Source organism: Peromyscus maniculatus, chromosome 3, assembly GCF_049852395.1.
Source record: "Peromyscus maniculatus bairdii isolate BWxNUB_F1_BW_parent chromosome 3, HU_Pman_BW_mat_3.1, whole genome shotgun sequence".
Lineage (NCBI taxonomy): Eukaryota > Metazoa > Chordata > Mammalia > Rodentia > Cricetidae > Peromyscus > Peromyscus maniculatus.
In genome coordinates this window covers 60,880,008-60,903,260 of record NC_134854.1, presented here as the reverse complement: position 1 = coordinate 60,903,260, position 23,253 = coordinate 60,880,008, and the positions used below count along the sequence as shown (strand labels likewise).

The 23,253-nt window shown below is 48.3% G+C and overlaps 2 protein-coding genes across 4 annotated transcripts in view; one reads left to right on the top strand and one right to left on the bottom strand.

Moving 5' to 3' along the window:
• Window positions 1-321, bottom strand: part of Ube2h (ubiquitin conjugating enzyme E2 H) — a 107,712-nt gene extending 107,391 nt beyond the window's left edge. For both annotated transcript variants that reach the window (XM_042272974.2, XM_042272976.2), the window contains exon 1: window positions 185-321. In XM_042272974.2, coding sequence (XP_042128908.1) covers window positions 185-237 — 53 coding nt within the window. In that variant the 5' untranslated portion in view covers window positions 238-321. The remainder of the gene's footprint in view (window positions 1-184) is intronic.
• Window positions 231-17,887, top strand: LOC121827900 (uncharacterized). 2 transcript variants are annotated; one of them, XM_076566567.1, is made up of 3 exons: window positions 231-1,254; window positions 16,314-16,638; window positions 17,136-17,887. In XM_076566567.1, the coding sequence occupies exon 1, from the start codon at window positions 231-233 to the stop codon at window positions 723-725; it is 495 nt and encodes a 164-aa protein (XP_076422682.1). In that variant the 3' UTR covers window positions 726-1,254; window positions 16,314-16,638; window positions 17,136-17,887. The 2 variants fall into 2 exon arrangements, with proteins under 2 accessions (XP_076422682.1, XP_076422681.1); XM_076566566.1 differs by lacking the exon at window positions 16,314-16,638.
• Window positions 17,888-23,253: the final 5,366 nt, after the last annotated feature.

Here is a 23,253-nt window from a genome sequence, read left to right as displayed (position 1 = left end):
GGCTGCAGATAAAGGGGCACTGAAAAAGCCCTCGGCTCCTGGAGGTGCTAAGGGGCCGCCGTAGGCACCGGGGGAGGGAGGGAGGGAGGGAGGCGCGGCCAGTGGCCTGGAGTGCCCCGAAGCCCTCGCCTGGGCACCCCCACCCGCCCCACACGCAGTCCGAATTCCCCTCCATGAAGGATACAGCTTGACCACGTCCGTGTCCATCCGCCTCTTGCCGGGGCTGGGGGATGACATGGTGTCGCCGCCGCCGCCGCTGCCTCCCCGTCGCCTGCGCCGCCGCCGCCGCCTCTCTCCCCTCCTTGGCCCGTCTGTCACGGGCCCCGGGCCCAGCTCGCAGGGCCCCGCGGCCGCGCCGGCTCCTCGGCCGAGGTGGCAACACCCGCGCGGTCCCGTGGGGTCCGCTCAGCCGCCGCCGCCGCCGCCCCCCGCACGGGGGAACACCGGGCACTGCCCCGCCGAGTGGGGGCGGGGACCGAGGCGCCCGCTCGGGCTGCCCTCCGGCTGAGGCTCCGCCGCGGCCCGGGCAGGCGCTGCTCCGCGCCGTGCGCCGCTCCCCCCCGCCCCGCCTGCGCTCGCTCGCTCGCTCGCTCGCTCGTTCGCCTGCCCGCCCGCTCACGCTCTCGCCAGCTCCCAGCTGCTTCCTCCACAAGCCGACGACTCCAGCTCGGTCGGCCTCCCTCTACCCTAGCCTCGCTCTGGGCGCCGTGATGTCACCTCTGTGACGTCATCGGCGGGGCGGGGCGCCGGCGGGAGGGGCGGGGCGTCGTCGCGGGGTAGGTTTGTCCGGGGCGTTCTGGGAGATGTAGTTCCTCTTTCTCCTGCCCGCCGGCATCCCTCTGCCCCCTCCCCCAACCTCCCTACACACTTCATTGCTCAACTGCCAGTGCCGTCGTTACCATCCACATAAACGATGGTAGTAAACAATGGCAGTGTGATTACATTCATGTGCTTTATGAACCACCCTCTCACGACAGTGTTACAAAGGGCTGTTTGGATATGGAGGAGGCCAGAGTGGCAATTACTCAGACTGGCGTCCAAATCTGGAAATACCCACACCAGCGTGTTCTCTGCACTCTGCTCCCTCTTCAGATGGAAAGAATTTGTTTGCAGGGATTGTAGACGACAGCAAGGCTTCCTCAGGGTCATTAATCCTCCACACAAGACCAATAATCCCAGGAGTGCAGGAGAAGCGGCAAGGTGGCAAGAAAAGAAATAATGTGGTACTAACATCCTTGTTCTACAGAATTTGAGGTAAGTTGAGGACATTTTAAACCCACAGTGTGTGTGACTGATAGAAGCACCCGAAATGTGTTCTAGTTCAGGATAAAGATGGTTCTGCCCTCCAAACTCCTATATTAACCATGTGTACTTGCTCATTCGTTTAATAAACATGGAGTGCCACTATGTTTTTATGGCTCTGAGCTCCTGAGGATATAGTGTGAATGTAGAGAAACTTTACACAGCCCTCCCAGAATGGACCTGAGTGTCAGCATCACTTGGGAGCTACTTAGAAATGCCACTAGAAGGGCCTTAGGCCTACTCAGCATACACAGTTGAACAAAGTTCTCAGGTGGCTCCCTGAACAGTGAAGTTTGTGGGATACCGCCCCTCAGGCCTCAAAAGTGACGGTGACCGTAAGGAGCCAACCGGGCAAAAGAGGAGAAGAGTACCAAGTATTTTCAAAAGCTTTAGCTATTGCATGACTACACTTGTACTTTAACAAGCCAGGTGGTGTGAGCTGGGTCCCCTTTAAAAACCTTACACACACACACTCACACTCACACACTCACACTCACACACTCCTGGGACCAGAGCAATGGGCTAAAGTTGAACATTATTTGCTCCTACCATTCTACCCTTCAATATACCAGCTATTTTTTTAATTGTAACATACATATAAAATGTGCAGTGTTAACCATATTTACATATTCAATGCACCAGCATAAAATAATATTAGCTGTTGTGCAACCATCATTACTGCTCATTTCTAGAAACTTCTCATCAATGCCAACAGAAACTGTGTACTCCTTAAGTAATAAGTCCTCACCCCCATTCCCAGCAGCCCTTGTAACCTCCTTTCTATGTTCTGGGCAGAAAAGGGATGATTCATTGCTTTCTCCTACAACAATTCTGTCGGCAGACATGTGTGAAGGGACTTCTAACCCCCTTTATTTCATCACCTTATTGAAGGAAGAAAAAAAAACAAACCACGGTTTGTCTTTCTCACTGTCTACCCCAGACTCCCTAGGGTGGTATTGCTGCTACCTCCTCTCCTAGAGTGGCTCCCCCCCCCCCCTTTGGCCTGATTAACTTCCACCCCTGTGCTAAGACAGTGGTTTTCAAGGTTGGCCCAATACTTTAGAATCACCTGCAGAGCTTGTTAAGCTCCCATATGTCCAGGAACTGCCCCTGGGAATTGTGATTCACAAGGTTCAGGGTGAGGCCTAAATGGCCTTATCTTTAACAAGCACCCCAGATGGTTCTGATGCTGGCCAAAGTCAGAGAACCTCTGCCTTCAACATGCCAATAGGCATCTCGATTTCAGGATACCGACCTGACCACCCCTTGCTGTTAAGTGCATTTATAAAGTCCTAGGCCGAGAAGGCAGAAGCTGCGGACTCTCTGCTCCTCCGCCACGCCCAGTGGCACCTAGAGGACCCATGGTTATTGTCTCTAAAACCACAGCATGGATACAGAACAGACAGAAAAGGGGGCTAAGGGAAGGGATGATCTAGGCCTGGAGTGGGGGCCTAGAAATTCTCCCTGGTACTTTCCTCTTCACTGATAGAACTGCTGTGAGCAAAGAACTTGGCGCAGCTATCAGAGCAGTGTTTCATAGTGGAAACTTGCAGGCCACACCGATGGCAGCAAGGCTGCTCTCGCCACAGGCAATGGAGTGTTTGCCCTTCAAGCAGTCTTAGCAAAGGAAATGTCCTAAAGGAGAACCATGATGTTGTTAGGAAGTATTTCATTTTTACGTGTTTACTTCTTTTTAACACGGATGAGTGTTTGGTTGTGTGAATGGATGTGCGTCATGTGCCTGGTGCCCTTGGAGGCCCGCAGAGAGAGTCTGATTCCCTGGAACTGGTGTTACAGGCCATTGTGAGCCCTTGGGAACGAAACTGCGATCCTCCTCAAGAGCTGCACCTGATCTTAACTGTGGAGCCATCCTCCCAGACCTGGGAAGAACTGACTTTAACTCCTGGTCACTTAGGACAAATCTACCCCTCCCTGCTCTTAATTATGCCTCAGTGAGTTGCTTATGTCCTCCCTGAGTCTCAGATTGTCTCATCTATAAAATATGGGCTCTGATGCTCTATCCTGCTTGAGTAGGTTGATGGAGTCAGTGGGAAAGATTAATGTGAAAGTCCTAGACTCGAGGGTCTAGAAACTATGGACGGCTTCCATAGAGGGAATGGGAAATGACCAGGTTCACTATGGTACTGGTGGTGGTCTTAGGTAGCCATTACTATATCTTTGGCACCCCATTTTCTCCACTGTTTACATACTATTTATAGGAGGAGATCGTTTGCTTTGAGGAAATTGGTTTTGTTTATTTGCTTTTGAGGATGCTACAACATCCATTGTCCCTCTCTGTGACAAAAGTATGCACACATTTCTCTCTGGGTATCTTGCCATGTGTTCACGAATGCACCTCCCCTAGTTGGACCTTCCTCCTTCCAGAACTTCAGGGAACTCCTGAGCCTGCCCTTGACTGCTTAAGTTCAAAAACTTTCCCATGGTTTAGCTAAAGAAAACTGAAGCTACCTTTGAATCTGTTAGGTTTGCTTTCGCCTTTTCCCCATGTTTCAGCCGTTCCGAATGTCAATAATTTACTCTAAGACAACACCGGGGCCTGGGAGTGTCTGTTTATACTTGTGCACTCACAAGACGGTGCTCTGGAATGAGCGATGTGCTTCCTTATCAGGTACAGCCAAGGGGCGCCTGGGAGGGAGCAGCTGTCCGACCCGCCTGACTCACCAGTGTCGCAATCTGAGGAATAGATTCTGGGCCTGTTTATCTCTGCCCAGGGCAAGGCTAAGCTTGACCGGTGAGGCCTCTGGGCTCAGAAGCAGCTTCTAGGGGCAAGAATATAAGCTTGGAGAGAATAGAATGCTTCTAGCAAGACAGTAAGATGAAACCCAGTTATTTGGCTGAGTGTGTGGAAGAGGCCAGTGAGAACCTAAAACAGTTTCTGAAATGACCTATTAGCCCTTAAGGTGAATTTATGGCTGTCCCTTCCCAGTGTGAAAATCCCCCCAATACAGCCTCCTGTGTCCATGGGGTTGTTCCTCAGAGAAAGCAGTTCATCTCACATGGAAGGTCTGGCTCCCTTCAGGGGGTCATCACGTCAGCAGACTCTGCTCCTGTGGACATAAAGCTGTAAAACCCTGCCCTGGGGACATGGCTCTGTAGATAGAGTTCATGCCACATGAGCATGAGGACCTGAGTTCAGATCCCCACGGAGTTTCTGTGCCTGTAATCTCAGGGCTCTCCTGGGGGGCTGGGATACAGAAAGCATGAGAATCTGCGGAAGCTCGTGGTCCAGGTAGTCTGGCGTTCCCAGTGGTAAGTAAACAAATGGAAGGAAGGACTGCTGCTCCACATACATGCCTGAACTGAAACACACGTGAATGCTTGCACACACACATACACAAATTAAAAACAAACAAACAAACAACCGTAACTCACACATCAAGTTATCTCTATGTAACCCGGACACAGTGTGTCCTCAGAAGCAATGAGGGCTAAGAAACATGCAGCAGGACTCAGTAGCAGCTTAGAGACCGGAATCCCTTCTTCTCCCAGTCCCACCTGTCAGTGAGAGAACCTTGGATTAGATCACCTAGCCTTTAAGTTTCTGTTTTCTCATCTGAAAGCAGGAGGACAGCTGTTGTCAGGCTCACAGAGGAGATATTGCAACCTCTATAGCACCAGTCATGTGTGACATGTCATGTCTACACACATGTGCACATGACACCTCACACACACTCCCCAGCAGCAAACTCTGGGAAAGAAGAAACCTGGGAATTACTCACACCTACATCTAGGGAGCTCTCACTTGGGCCAGGTGTCCTGGCTAGAGTCCTTGTTTCCACAGGTGGGATCCTGCCTTTTCTTTTCCACTGTTATCTCCCTGTTCTGGAGATATGGATGCCTCAGATCCCCAGGCTGCCTAATCCCCACGTGACCTCGTCCAGCCTCAGAGCTTTAACTGCTACCCCTACTGACTCCTGAGAAGACATCCATGATACAGGCCTTTACCCCTCAACTCCAGACGTGTACAGAGAGGACTATTTTTTTTGTTTTGTTTTGTTTTGTTTTGTTTTGTTTTGTTTTTTTCGAGACAGGGTTTCTCTTGTGTAGCTTTGCGCCTTTCCTGGAACTCACTTGGTAGCCCAGGCTGGCCTCGAACTCACAGAGATCCGCCTGCCAGAGAGGACTATTTAGCATCTCCTCAGGACCCAGAATGCCTATCAGATGCCTCACCCTTTCCTCTTCACAGCTTTCTTCATCTTGGCAGCTTAGTTAGAAATATATGAAATTACTCTTCAAGGTTAAGAACCATTGTTTAAGCTGGGTGGTGGTGGCACACTCCTTTAATCCTAGCACTAGGGAGGCAGAAACAGGTGGATCTCTGTGAGTTTGAGGCCAGCCTGGTCTACAGAGCGAGTTCTGGGACAGTCAGGGCAACACAAAGAAATACTGTCTCAAAAAACCAAAAAGAACCATTGTTTAACCTAATGTATCCAAAGCCCATAATTATTGTTTAAAATCTTTTTCTAAATCCAGTATCTATCGGAAGATCTGTTGCCTCTACCATCCAAATATATCCAGAATCCTTATATTTATCTTATCTGCTCTCTCAAACCACAGTTACCCCATTTGGATCTCTCTCTCTCTCTCTCTCTCTCTCTCTCTCTCTCTCTCTCTCTCTCTCTCAATAGAAGTCAACCTTGAATGTCTATCCGCCTTGTTTTTTTGAGGCAGGGTGCAGGGTCTCTCACTGGCCTGGAGCTTGCCATAGAATCTGGGTTGGCTGCCCCTGAGCCTGGGCTCCATCTGTGTTGGCCTCCCCGGCCTCCCCGGCCTCCCCGGCCTCCCCAGCCTCCCCGGCGCTGGGGTTCTAAGTGGTGCCAGCACTCTGGTTTTATGTAACTTCTGGGGGTCAAATTCAGGTCCCCATGCTTGCAAGGTAAGCACTTTAAAAACTGAGCTGCCTCCCCAGCCCCTTGTTTGTTTTGAGAGACAGAGTCTCACGTAACACAGGCTGACCTAGAATTACGGTATAGACTAGGCTGGCTTTCTAACATGTGATGATCCTCTGGTCTCCGCATCCTGAGGCCTGGGACTATAGGCACAAATCACTACAGCCTACAAACCATGCATTTTTAGAATCACGAGCCAACTATTGTCTCCCTACTGTTCAAAACCCTCCAAAGGCTTCCTGTTTCAGACTGTAAAAAGCCAAAGTCATCGCAGGTTCCGAGGCCTAGCAGAAGGCAGCCCACCACTTTTCCTTACTCACATCTCTCCAGAGGCCCAGGCCTGGTTGCTCTTCTTCATACATGAAGCATGCTCCTAGGCCTTTGAACTTGACACCCCCTTAGCCAGAACTATTTTCCTCTAGGGAATAAGCATGCTTGAGCCTCCCTTAAGTCTTTGCTGAAACTAACGGAGCCTCCCATGAACATCGAATTTAAAATGGGTCCCCAATCTGTCTACCTTGGCACTCTCTGTCTCCCTAGAACTTAACACCATCCCCTGCTCATTGTCCTTTCCTCCCAGAACATATGCTCTACAGAGAGAGGAGTTTTGTCTGTCTCACGTAGTCCTATACATCAAGTGCCTAGATCAATATGTGGAACACAAATTGGTCCTATTAGCCAGGCCTGGTAGCTCATACTTATAATCCCATCCCAGCACTCATGAGGTTGAGACAGGAGAATTGTCAAGAGTTCAAAGACAATCTGGGCAAAATAATAAATAAATAAATAAATAAATAAATAAATAAATAAATAAATAAATAAATAAATAAATATCACACACTAACTCAGAAGGATGGCACACCCCTATGAACCCAGCACTTGGGAGGCAGAGGCAGGAGGGGTGGTAGTTCAAAGCCACCCTCAGCTACTTGAACCCTATTCCAAACAGGGGTTGGGGAGGCCATGTATTTGGTAGCATGCTTGTTGCATCAGCATAAGGATGTGAGTTTGACCCTCAGAACCCACATAGAAGATCCAGGCGGAGGGGCGTCAGTTAGTAACCCCAGGGCTGGCGAGGCAGAGACAGCCTGATCTCTAATCAGCGGGCTCGGGGTTCCAGTAAGAGATCCATCTCAGAAAATAAGGCAGATGGTACCTAGGGAGGAATAACACCTGAGGTTGTCCTCTGGTCTCCAGAGCATGCACATACATGTGCCCCTACACACACACACACACACACACACACACACACACACCCCACATGGGGGTGGAGGGGCAGCTGTCTGAAAAGACAACAAAAAACCGACAGCTTCAACCCGTCACTTCCCTCAAGAGGTGTTTCTGGGCCGTGAGATGATTCAGGGGATAGAAGCACTTGCCACACAAACCTGATGACCTTCTGAGTCTGGGCCCCAGAACCCAGAGTGGAAGGACTGAGTGCTTGGAAGTCCTGTCCTGACTCTCACATCGATGCCTCTTGGCGTCTCATTAATCAAAGAATTTAAGCGTGGACTCAAACAGGAGCTCAAGGACGATTTTATTAGAATTGGAAAGAAAAGCCCAAGTGTAGCCCGGCTGTAAACTTCAGGCTGCCCAGGGCGGACAATGGAAGAAAGAAGGGAAAAAGCCATGCCACTTAAGCTGACACGGAGGTCAGACACGCGGTAGACAAGTAGCCACCCAGTGGGAGGGAGGCTTCGACACACGGGGAGGGGAAAGTCCGAAGTGTAAGGAAAGCAGGCTGGAGAAAGAGATAAGGAGGAAAAGGGAAAGTTGGGATTTCCTGAATAATTCAAAAATAACGGAGAGGTGTACGAGCTACATGTCTGTGGCCCTGCGGACCTAAATCCCCACAGGCTACTGCGGTAGGAGTGAGATTATGGGGAGACACGGTACAGTACATCATTAAAGCACTAAGAATTCCACCTATCTCTTTAGCATGGCTTAAAGTGAGCCCGCCTCCTAGGGGCAGGCCCTGGGCCAGGTGACGATCCAGCCCATCTGGAGTGTTAGGTATATATCCAGGCCAGAGAACTCTGTCTCTCTGACTCTGTCTCTGTCTCTTAAATTTTTTTGTTTAGATTTAGTCATTTTATTTTATGTGTGAGTTGTTTGCCTGAAGGTATGTATGTATACCACATACATTGTGCTTAGTACCCTTGAAGGTCAGAAGGCACTGGATTCCCGGAACTGGAGTTAGGCATGGTTGTGAGCCACCACGTGGGTGCTGGGAATCAAGCCTGGGTCCTCTGGAAGAGTAGCACGTGTCCTTAACCACTGAGCCGTCTTTCCCGCCCCTCTATTCTCTTGGCCAGACTTTTTTTTGCTCTAACAACATGTGCACCAGGCACATATGCTCCTGCACTCACACATACTCCCACCATATCATACATATGCAAACACACACACACAAACCCACAATAACAATACATAAAATTTTAAATGAGATGGCTCAGTGAGAAAAGACACTTGTAAACAAACCCGACTTCTCTCTTAGAGACCCGGAGGGTGGGAGGGTTGCATCAACTCCCATAGTTGTCCCCTGACCTACATATATCATGGTGGCATAGACAGCAGCCCCCCCATAAATTAATTAATAAAATGTTAAGAGATTGTTTAACCAGTTCTAGAGTTCTCTTCAATGCGGCAGGACGGTTTATGTACAGAGTGCCTCCCCTGAATCAGGCACTGGGCCAGGGTGTGACATTCACAACCTAACAGTCTGCAGGACAGATGAGGCTCCAAAAAGTTAAGTGACTTGCCCAGGTCATACAGACAGGAAGTGAAAACATCAGGATTCATCCATTCGTTTGGTTTGGTTCTGGAGATGCAACCTTGTTTGTTAAATCCAATGAAAACCTCATTTGTAGATGTTGATAAATACTTTCTGTTTAGCACTCCAAACTCACTTCCTTCATAACCTTGAAGATGCTCCTCCTACCCTCAGCTGGGGCCGGAGAGAAGGTTCGTAGCTAAGAGCACTTATTGTTCTTCCAGAGGACGAGAGTTCAGATCCCAGGACCCATGTTAGCAGCTCACAGTCGCCTATAACTCTAGCTCAAGAAGATCTGACATCCTCTTCTGACCTCCGTGGACATCCGCACACACATACACATAAATGAAAATAATTTACATAAATGAATAAAGGCTTCCAGACTATTCTAAACAAAATCAATTTCTTCGGAAGAGGAACTGCCTCCTCTGGTACTCCCCACACGGTGAGGCGACAGTTCCAACAGTTGCTCTAAGGCCTCGGAGCAGCCCGTGACTATTTTTATTCACACCTACACCCTGTCCACCAGCGAACTCATAAAACCCTCCTATATATTTGTCAAACCCAAGTTTTCACCAACATCTATCACCTAATCTGAGCCTCCCACCTCTGCAAGAAAGTCCACTTGCCTTGGGTCCTATCCTTGCCCCCCACCCCACCCCACAGTCCATTCTTTACCCATTTTTAAGTTTGTGGTTCCAGGACCCCTGCAGATACCAGAGTCCATAGATGCTCAGGTCACTGATATGAAATAATGTACTGCTTGCATAACCACCTCCAAATTTTATCTATTTTATTTGGCTTTTTGAATCAGGATTTCTTTGTGTAGCCCTGGCTGTTGCTCTGTAGATCAGGATGGTCTCCAACTCAGAGATCCATCTGCCTCTGCCTCCCGAGTGCTGGGATTAAAGGCGTGTGCCACAACGACTAGCAACTTATTTATTTCTTTTAAATCTGGGGCTTGTGGGCCGGGCAGTGGTGACTCAAGCCTTTAATCCCAGCACTCGAGAGGCAGAGGCAGGCAGATCTCTGAGTTCCAGGCCAGCCTGGTCTGCAGAGCAAGTTCCAGGACAGCCAAGGCTACACAAAGAGACCTTGTCTTGAAAACAAAACAAACAAACAAACAAAAAAAGTGGGTTTGCTATGCTAGTCTGCCTTAACTTTCTGAGTGGCTGGGTCCATGGGCTCAATAATGCCCCACCTTCCCAAACATTCAGTCATCTGTAGGTTAGTTTTAATAATTCACACCAGGCAGTGTTAGATAAGTGTTCACCATAGTGTGTTGTTAGGGAATAATGACAACCAAAAAAATCTGTACATATTCAATAGACAAAATATGTTAAAATTTAAAATATTTATTATTTGTGTGTGTGTGTATGTGTGTGTGTGTGTGTGTGAGAGAGAGAGAGAGAGAGAGAGAGAGAGAGAGAGAGAGAGAGAGAGAGACAACTTGAGTGTCATTGTCAGAGGACAGCTTCTGGGAGTCCATTCTCCCATTCTCCTGTAGGATCTGGGACTCAAACTCAGGTGATCAGGCTTATGCAGCACCTGCTGAGCACTGCCCAAGTTAAGACATGATTTATTTCAAATTACATCTAAGCCGAATGTGGTGGCACATACCTTTAATCCCAACACAGCAGAGGCAGGTGGATCTCTGTGAGTTTAAGGCCAGCCTTGTCTACATAGTGGGTTCCAGAACAACCAGGGCTACATAGTGAGACCCTGTTTCAAAAAAAAAAAAAAAGTAAATAAATTAGTGTGTGTGTGTGTTGATTTTTTTCCCCAAGCCTTTTTTTTTCATCCTTGTTTTATGTGTGGTGTGTGCTTTTTTATTGTTGGTATTTCTTGTTTAATTGATTTATAATTAATTTAAGTAATTTTGATGTCAACCCCAACTACATGTTAAGTTCCAGGCCAATTTGAGCCTTTGTGAAAAGTGATACGAATCCCAGCTCACTCCCTCATTAACTGTGTGACCGCCTTCAATTTCCTTTGCACAAGAGAGCTGATCCACTGTGACCTGATTATTAGAATTAAAGGTACTCAAAAGTGAATGGTTGTCATTAATTTAAATATTTCTCAAAAACATAGTCTTCCCTAACTAGTCATGGGACAGTGATTACATTTTTTAAAATCATTTATTTTTATTTTATGTGCATTGGTGTTTTGCCTGCATGTCTGTCTCTGTGAGGGTGTCAGATCTTGAACTTACAGACAGTTGTGAGCTGCCATGTGGGTGCTGGAATTGAACCTGGGTCCTCTGGAAGAGCACTCAGTGCTCTTAACCACTGAGCCATCTCTCCAGGCCCCAGTGATTACATTTTATACTTGTAGATCCACTGAGTCTTTGCCTTCCTACATTTCTTCCTTCAGCTTCCCTTTCACCCCATGCTCTGTGCACAGCAGGCAGTTAATAAATGCTTGTTAATAATTAACTGAAAAGTTCTACCCTTCCACACAAAAACTTGCACACAGATGTTTATAAAGCAGCATTATTCAGAATAGCCACAAAGTAGAAAAACTCAAATGTACAAATTGATGAATAAATTAAATAAATGTGATATGTCTATACACTGGAGTATTACTCAGCAATAAAAAGAAAAGTACAAATATATGCTGTATCAAAGGTGATGACTGAAAACATTATGCAAAATGAAAGAAGCCAGTCACAAACTGCCCGCATAGTGTGTGACTGCATTTCCATGAAACATCCAGGAAAGGTCTCTAGGGCCAGGGGTACACCTAAAGGGTGCAAGGGGTTTTGTTGTAATTACTGTTGTTCTGTTATTTTTCTTTTATTTGTTTAATTTTATTTTTTTGGTTTGGTTGGTTGGCTTTTGAGACAGAGTTTCTCTATATAACAACCTTGGCTGTCCTGGAACTCGCTCTGTAGACCAGGCTGGCCTCAAACTCACAGAGATCCGCCTGCCTCTGCCTCCCGAGTGCTAGGATTAAAGGTATGTGCCACCACTGCCTGGGTATTGTTTTGGGGGTTTTTGTTTTGTTTTGTTTTGGTTTGGTTTTTTTGAGACAGGGTTTCTCTGTGTAGTTTTGGTGCCTGTCCTGGAACTCACTCTGTAGACCAGGCTGGTCTGGAACTGATAGAGATCCGCCTGACTCTGTCTCCCGAGTGCTGGGATCAGAGGCGTGACCACCCGGCCGTTGTTGTTTTTTTGTTTGTTTGTTTGTTTTTAATTATTACATTTTTGGTAACTTATCTTGTGTGTAAGGATGTGTGTGTGAGAGCCGAGGCACACATGTGGAGGTCAGGGGACAGTAGGGCTGGTTCTCTCCATCTACCACGTGGGTCCTAGGGATGGAACGAACTCAGGTCCTTAGACTCAGCATAAGTACCTTGACCCACTGAGCCATCTGGCTGACCTCTCTGGGGTTCAATCCAGTGTCTTTAACTACTGAGTTTTATCACTCTTCCTTTTTTTTTTTTTTCCTATTTTTATTTTATGTGCATTGGTGTTTTGCCTGTATGTATGTCTTTGTGAGGGTCTCAGGTCCCCAGGAACTGGACTTATAGACAGTTGTGAGCCACCATGTGGGTAGTGGGAATTGAACAGGTCCTCTGGAAGAGCGGTCAGTGCTCTTAACCACTGAGCCATCTCTGCAGCCCCACATCATTCTTCCTTAAAGAGTTGTTTTGTACTGAAGAGATCATTCCGAAGGAAAAACACCGGCCTTACTAGCAAGCTTGTCAACCTGAGTTTAATCCCTAGGACTCAGGGTGGAAGGTAAGAACCACTGTGGAAAGTTGTCCTCTGGGGGCCAGGGAGATGGCTCAGCAGCTAAGAGAACTTCCTGTGCCTGCAGAGGACCTGAGTTCAGTTCTCAGCACCTGCATGGGTATCTGGCATCTGACTGTAACTTGCCATGGGATCCAGCTCCTTCTTTTGGACTCTTGGGGCATCTGCATTCAAAAGTGCACACCCACCACAGAGACCCAGTTTAAAGGAAAATAAACCTTAAAGATGGTGGAGCTGGGAACACAGCTAAGTCAGGGTAGAGTGCTCACCTGGCCCAGGTTGAAATCTTCAATAACACACACACACACACACACACACACACACACACACTCTAAAAACAAACAAACAACTGTTTGAAACAGGGGCTCACTGTGCTCCCCAGGCTGGCCTTCAACTCCTGGGCTCCAGTGATGTTTCCACCTCAGACCCTGAAGTAGACAGAACTGCAGGCACCCATCACCATGCTTAAAGATTTTGTTGTTTTTGTTGTTGTTTACTTTTGTTTTTCAAGACGGGTTCTCTGTGTTGCCCTGACTGTTCTAGAACTTACTCTGTAGACCAGGCTGGCCTCGAACTCACAGAGATCCACCTGCCTCTGCCTCCCAAGTGCTGGGATTAAAGGTGTGCGCCACCACCGCCCAGCTAGCTTTTTTTTTTTTTTTTTTTTTTTTTTTTTAATGCTCCTCCATGGTATAGTGTTTGCCTGGCATGCATGAGGTTCAAGCCAGGAGCCAGGCACGGCAGAGCACTCTTGGTACTTAGGAGACAGAGGCAGGAGAATTGCCTCAAGGCCAGTTCCAGGCCAGGACTTCACAGTGAGACACTGCCCGCCCTACAAAATAATGATGATGATGATGATGATGATGATGATGATGATGATGATGATGATGAAGAAGAAGAAAACAGAAAAGAAAGGAAGGAGAAAGAAAAACAAGCAGGTAGTTTATGCCTGTGATGTTAACTAGGAAGGCTATCAAAAGGAAGGTTATCAAAAATTTTAAGTCAAGCTGGGCAGTGGTGGTGCACGCCTTTAGTCCCAGCACTCGGGAGGCAGAGGCAGGCGGATCTCTGTGAGTTCGAGGCCAGCCTGGCTACAGAGTGAGTTCCAGGAAAGGCACAAAGCTACACAGAGAAACCCTGTCTCAAAAAACAGACAAAAAACAAACAAACAAAATTAATGTCATTATGAACTTGGTGAGTTCCAGACTAACCTAACTGCAGAGTGAGCTGTTGTTGCAGCAAACAAACAAACAAAATAAATAGAGGGGGCTGGAAAGATGGCTCAGTGGTTAAGGGCACTGACTGCTCTCCCAAAGGACCTGGGTTCAAATCCCAGCACCCACATGGCAGCTAACAACTGTCTTTAACTCAAAGATCTGACCTACAGGCAAAACACCAATGCACATAAAATAAAAGTAAATAAAAATTTAAAAAAAAAAGCTAGCTAGCTAGATAAATAAATAAATAAAATAAACTTCCTCTTCCTTGCTCCATCAGGGACAGAGGCTGACAGAACACTCTCTCCTGGGGGCCAGGGAGAGCCAGTTGTGGGTAGGGAAGGAGGAAGCTTCCTCAGAGGGCCCTTATCTCTTCATCTTCTGAGAAGAGCCATAGCTTTTCTTAGGGTGATCACACCGCTGTGCCCTCTCTGCCAGTATCTCCCACCAAATGTGCATCTAGCCCTCTTCTCCCAGCCTTGGGCTGTTGCAGGTCAAGGTGCCCCGAAAGCAAATACAGATGCCCATCGGAGGCCACCCACTGCAGCCAAAGGCGCCTAGCCTTGCCCACATGAGCAGACATGGCGTCTCTGTCTTGCTGGTGCTGGGCAGTTGAGATGGCCCCGGCTCCCTGCGACCCCTTGAGCCTGGTGGTTGCCCTCCTCGCCATGCGTTTTGCTTCGAAAGCGGCCATCTTTGCTCCAAAGGCAGAAGGTGTGGAATTAGGGCTTTTGCCTTTCATACTCCCGTCTGGCTGAACTCTAGGAAGAGGAATAAATGAGGTTTGGGATCCCAAATCTCAACCCCAGCTCCATCCCTGAGCATATAAGGGAATCTATCTGCTCACTTCCTAGAGTACACACAGCGAGTAGACAGCTTAACATGTAATTCTTTACTTTGAATTAGAAGTAGGCTAAGAGCCAGACAGGGTGGCTGGTGGTGCATTTGGGAGGCAGAGGCTCAGAGGCTTGAGGACCAAGGAATTCAAGGCCAGCCTCAGCTACATAAGTTCAAAGTCAGCCTGGGTTACATACTACTCTCTCAAACAAACAAACAAAAACAAAACAAATCAGCCAGGCAGCAGTGGCAAACAACTTTAATCTCAGCACTCAGGAAGGAGAGGCAGGCGGATCTCTGTGAGTTCGAAGCCAGCCTGGTCTACAGAGCAAGTTCCAGGACAGGCTCCAAAGCTACACAGAGAAACTCTGTCTCAAAAAACAAAAACAAACAAAGACAAAAATCAAAAGAGCTAGGCATGATGTTCCAAGCTATTTAGGAGTTGAGGCTCGGCCTAGGCTACTGAGAGAGTTCAAGGCCAGCTTGGGCAAGTTAGTGATACCCTACCTCAAAACAAAAAGTAAAAAATGGAATGGGGACATCACTCAGTAAGTCAAGAACTCCCTAATATGCAAGGAGTTCTGGGTTCAAATATGAGCACCCATGTGCAAACACACCTGCGTACACTTGCACACACACATACACACACACACACACACACACACACACACACACACACACCTTTTGGTCAGCAAGGGGAGGGTGTACTTACAGTGGGGGGGGGGAGATGAATGAGGTTACATAAGGGGAACGTGAGATGTACGAATCTGCTTCGTTGACTAAAGCAGAAGAAAGCAGACTGCTGGGGTGTGGTGTGGTTCAGGTAGTAGACTATTAGCCTAGCACGCTGGAGGCCCTGGAGTTCATCCCCAGCACTGCATAAACCAGGTATGGTGGCATATATCTGTAATGCCAGCCCTTGGGAAACAGACACAGGAGGATCAGAACTCCAGGCTAGCCACAAATACAGAGGAGCCTGAGGCCAGCCTGAGCTACAGGAGGGAGGAGGAAAGGAAAGGAAGAAAAGGGGGAAGGAGGGAGGGAGTGACGGACAGACAGATGGATGGACGGAAGGACGGATGAACAGAGGGAGAGACTAAAGTCAGACTCTACCGATGTTGCTAGAGCCCTGGCCCCAGGGTGCTCTGGCAACACTGGTGTTTGAAAGCCTTTGGCCTCATTCAGATGGTGCACAGATTCAGCTGACAGCTGGTAATGATAGGTGGGGAAAAGAGAAGCATGATTTTTGCCAAACTGTATGATGACTGACTGATTCTGACTGTTTGGTAAAAAACATTAAAAACGCTGCTATCCCAGGATTTTGGCTACCTGGTCAGTGGTTGGGCCAGGATCTAGGCCTTCTGCACAGCTGCTGGCCCAGAGCCAGCTTCTTCATCTCCTCACAAGGAGGGAACATGAGGGGGCCTCTGCAGTCACATGCGCCCCCTTCTTCTCCTCCTTCTCTTCCTCCTCCTCCTCTTCCTCCTCCTCCTCTTCCTCCTCCTCTTCTCCTACCGAGAGCTTACCAAAGCTGTCATCACCACATCTGAAGACCCAGAACGGAGGTTCCAACCAGACTTGCCCGTTACTGCTCGTCAGAGCCTCAGGTTCGCCTAGGTGGTCTGATGGCAGGCCTGGCTCTGATTTGCCTCAGCACCTGTCACGATTTGATTACGAAGATGCCAAGCTACCTTCCCTCAGGCTAGAAAAGGCGTCTAGAGACCACCAGACATCCCAAGCAGGCCTCTGCTGGCGAAGGGCTCTCAACTGCAGTAAGGGGCATGGAGGACTGGCCAGGACTCAGTGTTAATGTTTCTGATAGAGCTAAGACCGTCACTTAAAAGGTCAGTGTTTTGCTTTGGGCCTAAAGCAAAGCTTTATGTATCTACACTAAGCTAAGATGTATCTATACTATCTGAGATTCCTATTTCATCTCATCACTGTGTCAGTGGCAGATGCACTGTTTTTTAATACCAGGTGACTGCTTTTTTTTTTCTTTGTCCAGTGCCTAGGCTTCTACTGTGGTTTAAATCTGAAATGTCCCCCCGAGAGTCGTATCTTGCCTGTTCGCTCCCCAGCTGGTGGCATTGCTTTGAAGGCCTTTGAACCTTTAAGAGGTAGAGCCTGCCTGCGGGAAGATGGTCACTAGGAGCTGGCCTTCAATGGTTATAGCATGATCCCCCCGGGTCCAGCTGCTCTAGGCTCCCTTGCCCACTGTGCTGTGAGGAGTCCCTGACACATGCTCCTGCCACCATGAACTCTGTGATCCCTCCCCTGCCATGGTGAACCGGAACTGGAAACCATGAATCGAAAAGTACCTTTCTTCCCTTCCTCTGCCCAGGCATTTTGTTCACAGTGAGACAAGATGATGGACGAGACAAGCACCGCCACGCCGTTTTCTGCTGTGCTGGAGCTCGCCTGGCCTTCCACCAACTCAGCTGCATCTCTCATCCCATACATTTCATAACAACCAGAAAAGTCCAAAGGTCCCCAACACGGTCCAGAGCTGAGTAGTGGCATGGACCTGTAATCGCCGCACTTGGGAGGCTGAGGCAGGAAGAGTTTGAGTTCAGCATGAACTACATAGCAAGATCCAGACGAGCCTGAGCTATGGAATATCATCCCTTTTTAAAGTCATAAAGACCGGACTCCACAAGTTGTCTTCTTACCTCCACCAGCACTCTCACATAATTAATTAATTAGTAATGAATTAATTAGTAAAACAATCTGGGAGTGGAATCACAGACCTATAATCCCAGCATTTAGGACATGTTGCGGGGAAGCAGGAAGATTGGGAGTTTTGGGAGTTCGAGGTTGTCCTCGGCCATATAGCTAGTTTGAGGCCAGCCTGGGGTATGTGAAACCCTATCTCAAAAAAAAAAAAAAAAAAAAGAAAGAAAAAGAAAAAGAAAGAATAAGTAAACAAAATAAAAATAATATTTGAGGATATGGACATGGTGATCCTCCTAATTTAATCAATACACATTGATTGTGTTTATAGAATCGTTGTACCATGCCCCATAAATACATAAATATGTTCAAACATTATGTGCCGGTGAAAAATAAATCCCAACTCTTTCAGTTTCTCCTTCACTGTTTTTGTCTCGTTGCCGCAGAAGTAGCTTGGAGACAGGCGCAGGCCTTCCCTGCATTACTGCCTGGCTTTTCCCCTGCTGCCTCCAACCCCTGGACAGACGCCCCTGTCCCCGGGGCCTCAGCCCTGTCCCCGGGGCCTCACCCGCTGCCACCTCCCCCGGATGCTGGCTTTCGGTACTGGGTGATTACTCACGTGCCCGCCTTTGTTGGAGGCTCTGTTCCCCACCCAGTGGCTTGGATTTTGAATTCCTAAGAGGGAAGCAGCCTTCATGGATGGAGGGATTTTACAGTGTGGAGGGATTCCAACACATGGTGGGTAACCTGAACTTCATTTTTGCCTGGGACTTTGACCAGTGCATTGGTTGGAAATAATATCCCAAACTTCTTTACCCAAAAACGTATGAAACACTGGGGTGGGTGGGTGGGGGCTTGGAACCTCTGGTCAGGCCTCCTCTTCCTCTTGGCAAGGCTGGCATTGGTTCCCCACAACCACCAGCCAGGTAGCACTCCCGCCCACCCACGCCCACTCAAGGTTGTGAATCATATTTGTGATTCCCTTCTGATTTCTCTGTTACCCCAAATCCTTGTAGGGAAGAAAAAGGGGCACAGTGGCTGCTGGGAGTGAGTGACTGTCTCCAGGGCAGAGAGACAAGACGAGGTCTCCAGGGCATTTCTGCCCAAGTCTCAGTTTTCCTTGGGCATCTTTCTCTGCTCTCAGAGCAATTTGCTTCCTCCTGAGGCCCTGGGATGGCATGCCTCCTTGCCTAGCCGTGGCTGCATGTATGAAGTTCACCTGCATGCCTGCCACACCTTGAAAAGGTGGCCAAGGCTGGAGGGGGTGGCCTGTTTAGTAGAGGCGGTTTCCGAGGAGTGCCAGGCTGATCCTCCAAGCTTACAAGACCAAAGGCTTGGCCCTACCTCACAGGCCTTTGCCCTTCCTTCCTGAACCTGGAACAGAGAAGAGAGGACTGCTGGAAGAGGCTAGACTCCAAAAGAAGACCCAGCTGAGTGTGGTACTTCTGCCTGCAATCCCAGCACTTGAGCTGAGGCAGGAGGATCACAGTGAGTTCAAGGAGAGCCTGGGCTACATAGTGAATTCCAGGTCAGTCTGGACTACAGAGTGAGACCCTGTCTCGAAAACAAAACAACATTAAAAAACTCAGCTACAACTGCTTTTTAATTCTCTCTCTCTCTCTCTCTCTCTCTCTCTCTCTCTCTCTCTCTCTCTCTCTCCCTCTTTCTTTTATTTTTTGAGAAAGGGTCTATTCTATGTGGTTTTGACTGTCCTGGAATTCTCTATGTAGATCAGGCTGGCCTCAAACTCATAGAGATCCAACTGCCTCTGCCTCTCGAGTGCTGGGATTAAAGTCATGCACCATTAATGTCCCTTTCCCAGTTGATATTTTTAATTTTAATGTCCTGTGTAGGGGTGTTTTAACTGTGTGTATATCTGTGTACCATGTGCTTGCCTGGTGTCCAAGGAGGACAGATGAAGGTGTTGGGTCCCTTGGAACTGAAGTTACAGACAGGCAGATTCGAGCAACCACATGGTTGCTGGGAATTGAACCCAGGACCTCTGGAAGAGCAGCCAGTGCTCTTAACCCATGAGTCATCTCTCCAAGCCCCAGCAGCGGGGAGGGATGGAGACAGGCAGATTCCAGGGCTTGCTGGCCAGTCTGTCTGAAAACGGCAACTGTAGGTCCTGTGAGAGTAGAGGATGACACAGGAAGACACCCAAAGTAATATCTGGCCTCCACATACCCATGCAAAAGTGAGTACACTCCCATCCCTGTGCATACACTCATGCCTCACAAACACACATAAGTATTTTTGTCTTACACTATATTAGAAATAAAATAGAATCCTTAGAAGTCAAGGTCGAAGGCTCTTGATTTTTCCAAAAGGTTATTTATGCCCCAGCAGTGTTTGAGGATGTCAGGCATTTTAAAATAAATCACTGGACTCCCTCAAAAAATTCAGCAAGGCTGGGCGGTGGTGGCACACACCTTTAATCCCAGCACTCGGGAGGCAGAGCCAGGCGGATCTCTGTGAGTTTGAGGCCAGCCTGGTCTACAGAGCAAGATCCAGGATGGGCACCAAAACTGCACAGAAAAACCCTGTCTCGAAAAACAAAAAACAACAAAAAAATTTAACTATGTGTGTGTCTGTCTGTCTGTGTCTGTGTCTGTGACTAGGGACTGAACCCAGGACCTCCATGTACTGGAAAAATGCTCTACAACCGAACTGTATGCACTCCAGTCCTGCGACTTAATCCTACTCAATAAAGACAGATTGCCTCTTGGACAGGATATGACAGGAGAGCTATCCTGCTGGAACTGGATCCATCTTCAACGGTAGTGAAAGAACACCGAATGTGGCTGAGGCAATGCCCTGGCTGGAAGCAGGGGCAGCTGAAGTTTGAAGACTGCTGGAGCTCACGATTGTCTCTGTGTGAGGAACTGATGAACGCCGTCTCTCTCAATGTTCTAGAGGCCCCGCAGGGGTCAAGACCAGATCTCTCTCACAGTACACCCCAGGGCTTAGCAGAGTCACTGCTGGTTCTAGACAAAGCTCAGTGAAGGTTTGAACAGAAATGGTGTTCCTCACCTCCTTTTTCATTGGCTGAAAGTTCTTTTCAGACTTCTGTCTCTGGGCCCATTGTGTAGGCTGAGTGCAGAATTTTCTCCCGGCTTCCCTTGTCCTCTGTGAAATGCTGGGGTTTCCTGTGCTATAGGAATTCAACTCAGCGGCATTGGCGTCCACCCCTGCCTGGCCCCTCACTGTTGGACTCTGCCTTTGACAGAGAAGTGCATTTCCCGCACAGTTCCCTTCTCCGAGGAGTCTGCCCTTGGCTGGGTGACAGTCCTCTTCTTCCCCAAAACTCCCCCAGGGAGGACAACTTGACATCTAAGCTGTGCACAACTGCGTCTTTGTTTAGCACCGACAGGGATCTTTCCAGTCCGAGGGTTTGCTTCCCACTACGTTTCAGCGACGATCCATAAGTAAGTCAAGGAGGCTGGGGATGTGGCTCAGCTGGTGCGGTGTTTGCCTGTCACGGTCAAAGCTCTGAGCTTTATGCCCGGCGACACATAAAACCAGGTGTGGTGGCAACACACTTAACATCGCAGCACCCCAGAGGAAGAAGCAAGAGGAGCCAGAGTTCAAGGTCATGCTCAGCTATGTAATGACTTTGAGGCTAACCTGGGCTATATGAGATGCTGTTTCAAAATGATAATAAGGCAAGGGCTGGGGAGAATTCATCTCCTGATTGGGAGGATCTACTTTTCAGAAACGCGTGTGTTGGTTATTAGGTACCTTTCCCTCAAACCCTGCCGGCTGTGACTGGGATCCCTTGAACTTACTCACACAGATGACTGGAATTACATTTCTCTGACTCAAGAGCATACCTCATTGTTTGTTACTGAGATCACCGAGTGCATTTCTAGCACTGGTTTGTGTCCTAGGGAAGGGATGAAGAACTTGTCCCCAGTCCTAAAAGAGATCTGGCTGAAGAGGCCTCCTCTGGCTTGTCCTGCCGGGATGGAGCATCCCTCCCTGTAGTCAGCTAAGCAAAGCCGGCTCATTTTTAGCCCAGGTGAGGCACTGTGTCAAAGGGCAGCTGGGACTCAAGAGCTGCAATTATTCAGCTGGTCATATTTGGTCAGGTTTGGTTTTTGTTTTGTTTTGTTTTTTGTTTTGTTTTGTTTTTTTGGTTTTTTTTTTCCAGACAGGGTTTCTCTGTGTAGCTTTGCGCCTGTCCTGGATCTCACTCTGTAGCCCAGGCTGGCCTCGAACTCACAGAGATCCTCCTGCCTCTGCCTCCCGCATGCTGGGATTAAAGGCCGCTGTTGCTGCCGCCGCCGCCGCCGCCGCCACCGCCATGCTAAAGCCAGGGTCTGATGGAGCAAACACAAAACCAAACCAAAAGACCCACCCACCCACACACAAAAAAACTCCACTAGCAGAGGAACCGGCAAACGATAAACCTGCCTAACGACACACAATCTTTCAAAGCTTTTGTCTGTATTTGTGAAATTATTAACTTGATTTTTTTGAAACAGGGTCTTGTGTAGCCCAAGCTGGCCTCAAACTCACATGTATTAGAGGATGGTCTTGACATTATTATTCTCTCGATTCTGCTTCCTTAGTGCTGGGATTCACCACACCCGGTTTATGCAGCATTGGGGTCAGACTCAGGACCAGGCAAGCACTCTACCAACAATGTCTAGTGTAAGATTACTAACTTCTAACTGCCAGACTCAGAAAGTTCCCATTGATTAGTTTGACCAGGGAATCAATCTTCACAGGTAGCCAAGATTTGATTGCATGTAAGAGAAAATTCCAATAACGAAGATTCTACCTTACTGAAGCCTCTCCCACAGACAGCCTGTGAGGGTGAGCCTCCATCAGACTTCAAAAACCAGGAGCTGTTAGTACAAGGGGATGCTAGAGGTCCTGGGGTTTAAGCCTCCTAACGCTGCCTGTAAGTACACTATTTAGGGAGAGTTCTGAATTCCTCGAGCAGTTCATTCCTTCATCCAGCATTTATTAAGCAGCTGTATTGGAATACAAAACTTTTTTGTAGCTGGGTGGTGGTGGCGCACGCCTTTAATCCCAGCACTCGGAAGGCAGAGACAGGCGGATCTCTGTGAGTTCGAGGCCAGCCTGGGCTACCAAGTGAGCTCCAGGAAAGGCACAAAGCTACACAGAGAAACCCTGTCTCGAAAAAAAACCAAAAAAAAAAAAACTTTTTTGTTTGTTTGTTTGTTTGTTTTTCGAGTCAGGGTTTCCCTGTGTAGCTTTGCGCCTTTTCCTGGAACTCACTTGGTAGCCCAGGCTGGCCTCGAACTTCCCAAGTGCTGGGATTAAAGGCGTGCGCCACCACCGCCCGGCCTGGAACACAAAACTTTTTAATCTGGGGTATCTGTCCTTAAGTTGTCCCTGTGGCTATCAAGGACACTGCAACATCCATGATTACAATACAGGTACAACCTTCTCTCTGCACCTTTCTCTCTTCTCTGGTTAAGAGATGTCAGTGCATGGATGGTAGCAGAGTAATCGGCTGGGGATCACCTCCCATTTGTTTTCGCTACTGTGGATGCCTTAGGAAGAATGAAAGGCACTTTTCCTCTCCAAGGAGGGTAAGCAGGCCTCTGTTTTGGGAAGTCTTCTCTCCAAGCGGTTATAATATGAAGAGATGAGGGACTTTTGTGTGCTCTATCAGTGAGACTGGATTTTACGATTCTCAGAAAGAGAGGCCAAGTGGGTAAAGACACTTGCTGCCCAGCCTGCCTAGCTGAGTTCAGTTCTGGATCCACACGGCAGAAGAAAAGAACTGACTCTGTCGACCTCCACAAACATGC

Bases quoted from the DNA above. Each gene is read 5' to 3' on its own strand.
- LOC121827900 (XM_076566566.1), top strand. From the start codon at position 231: ATGACATGGTGTCGCCGCCGCCGCCGCTGCCTCCCCGTCGCCTGCGCC.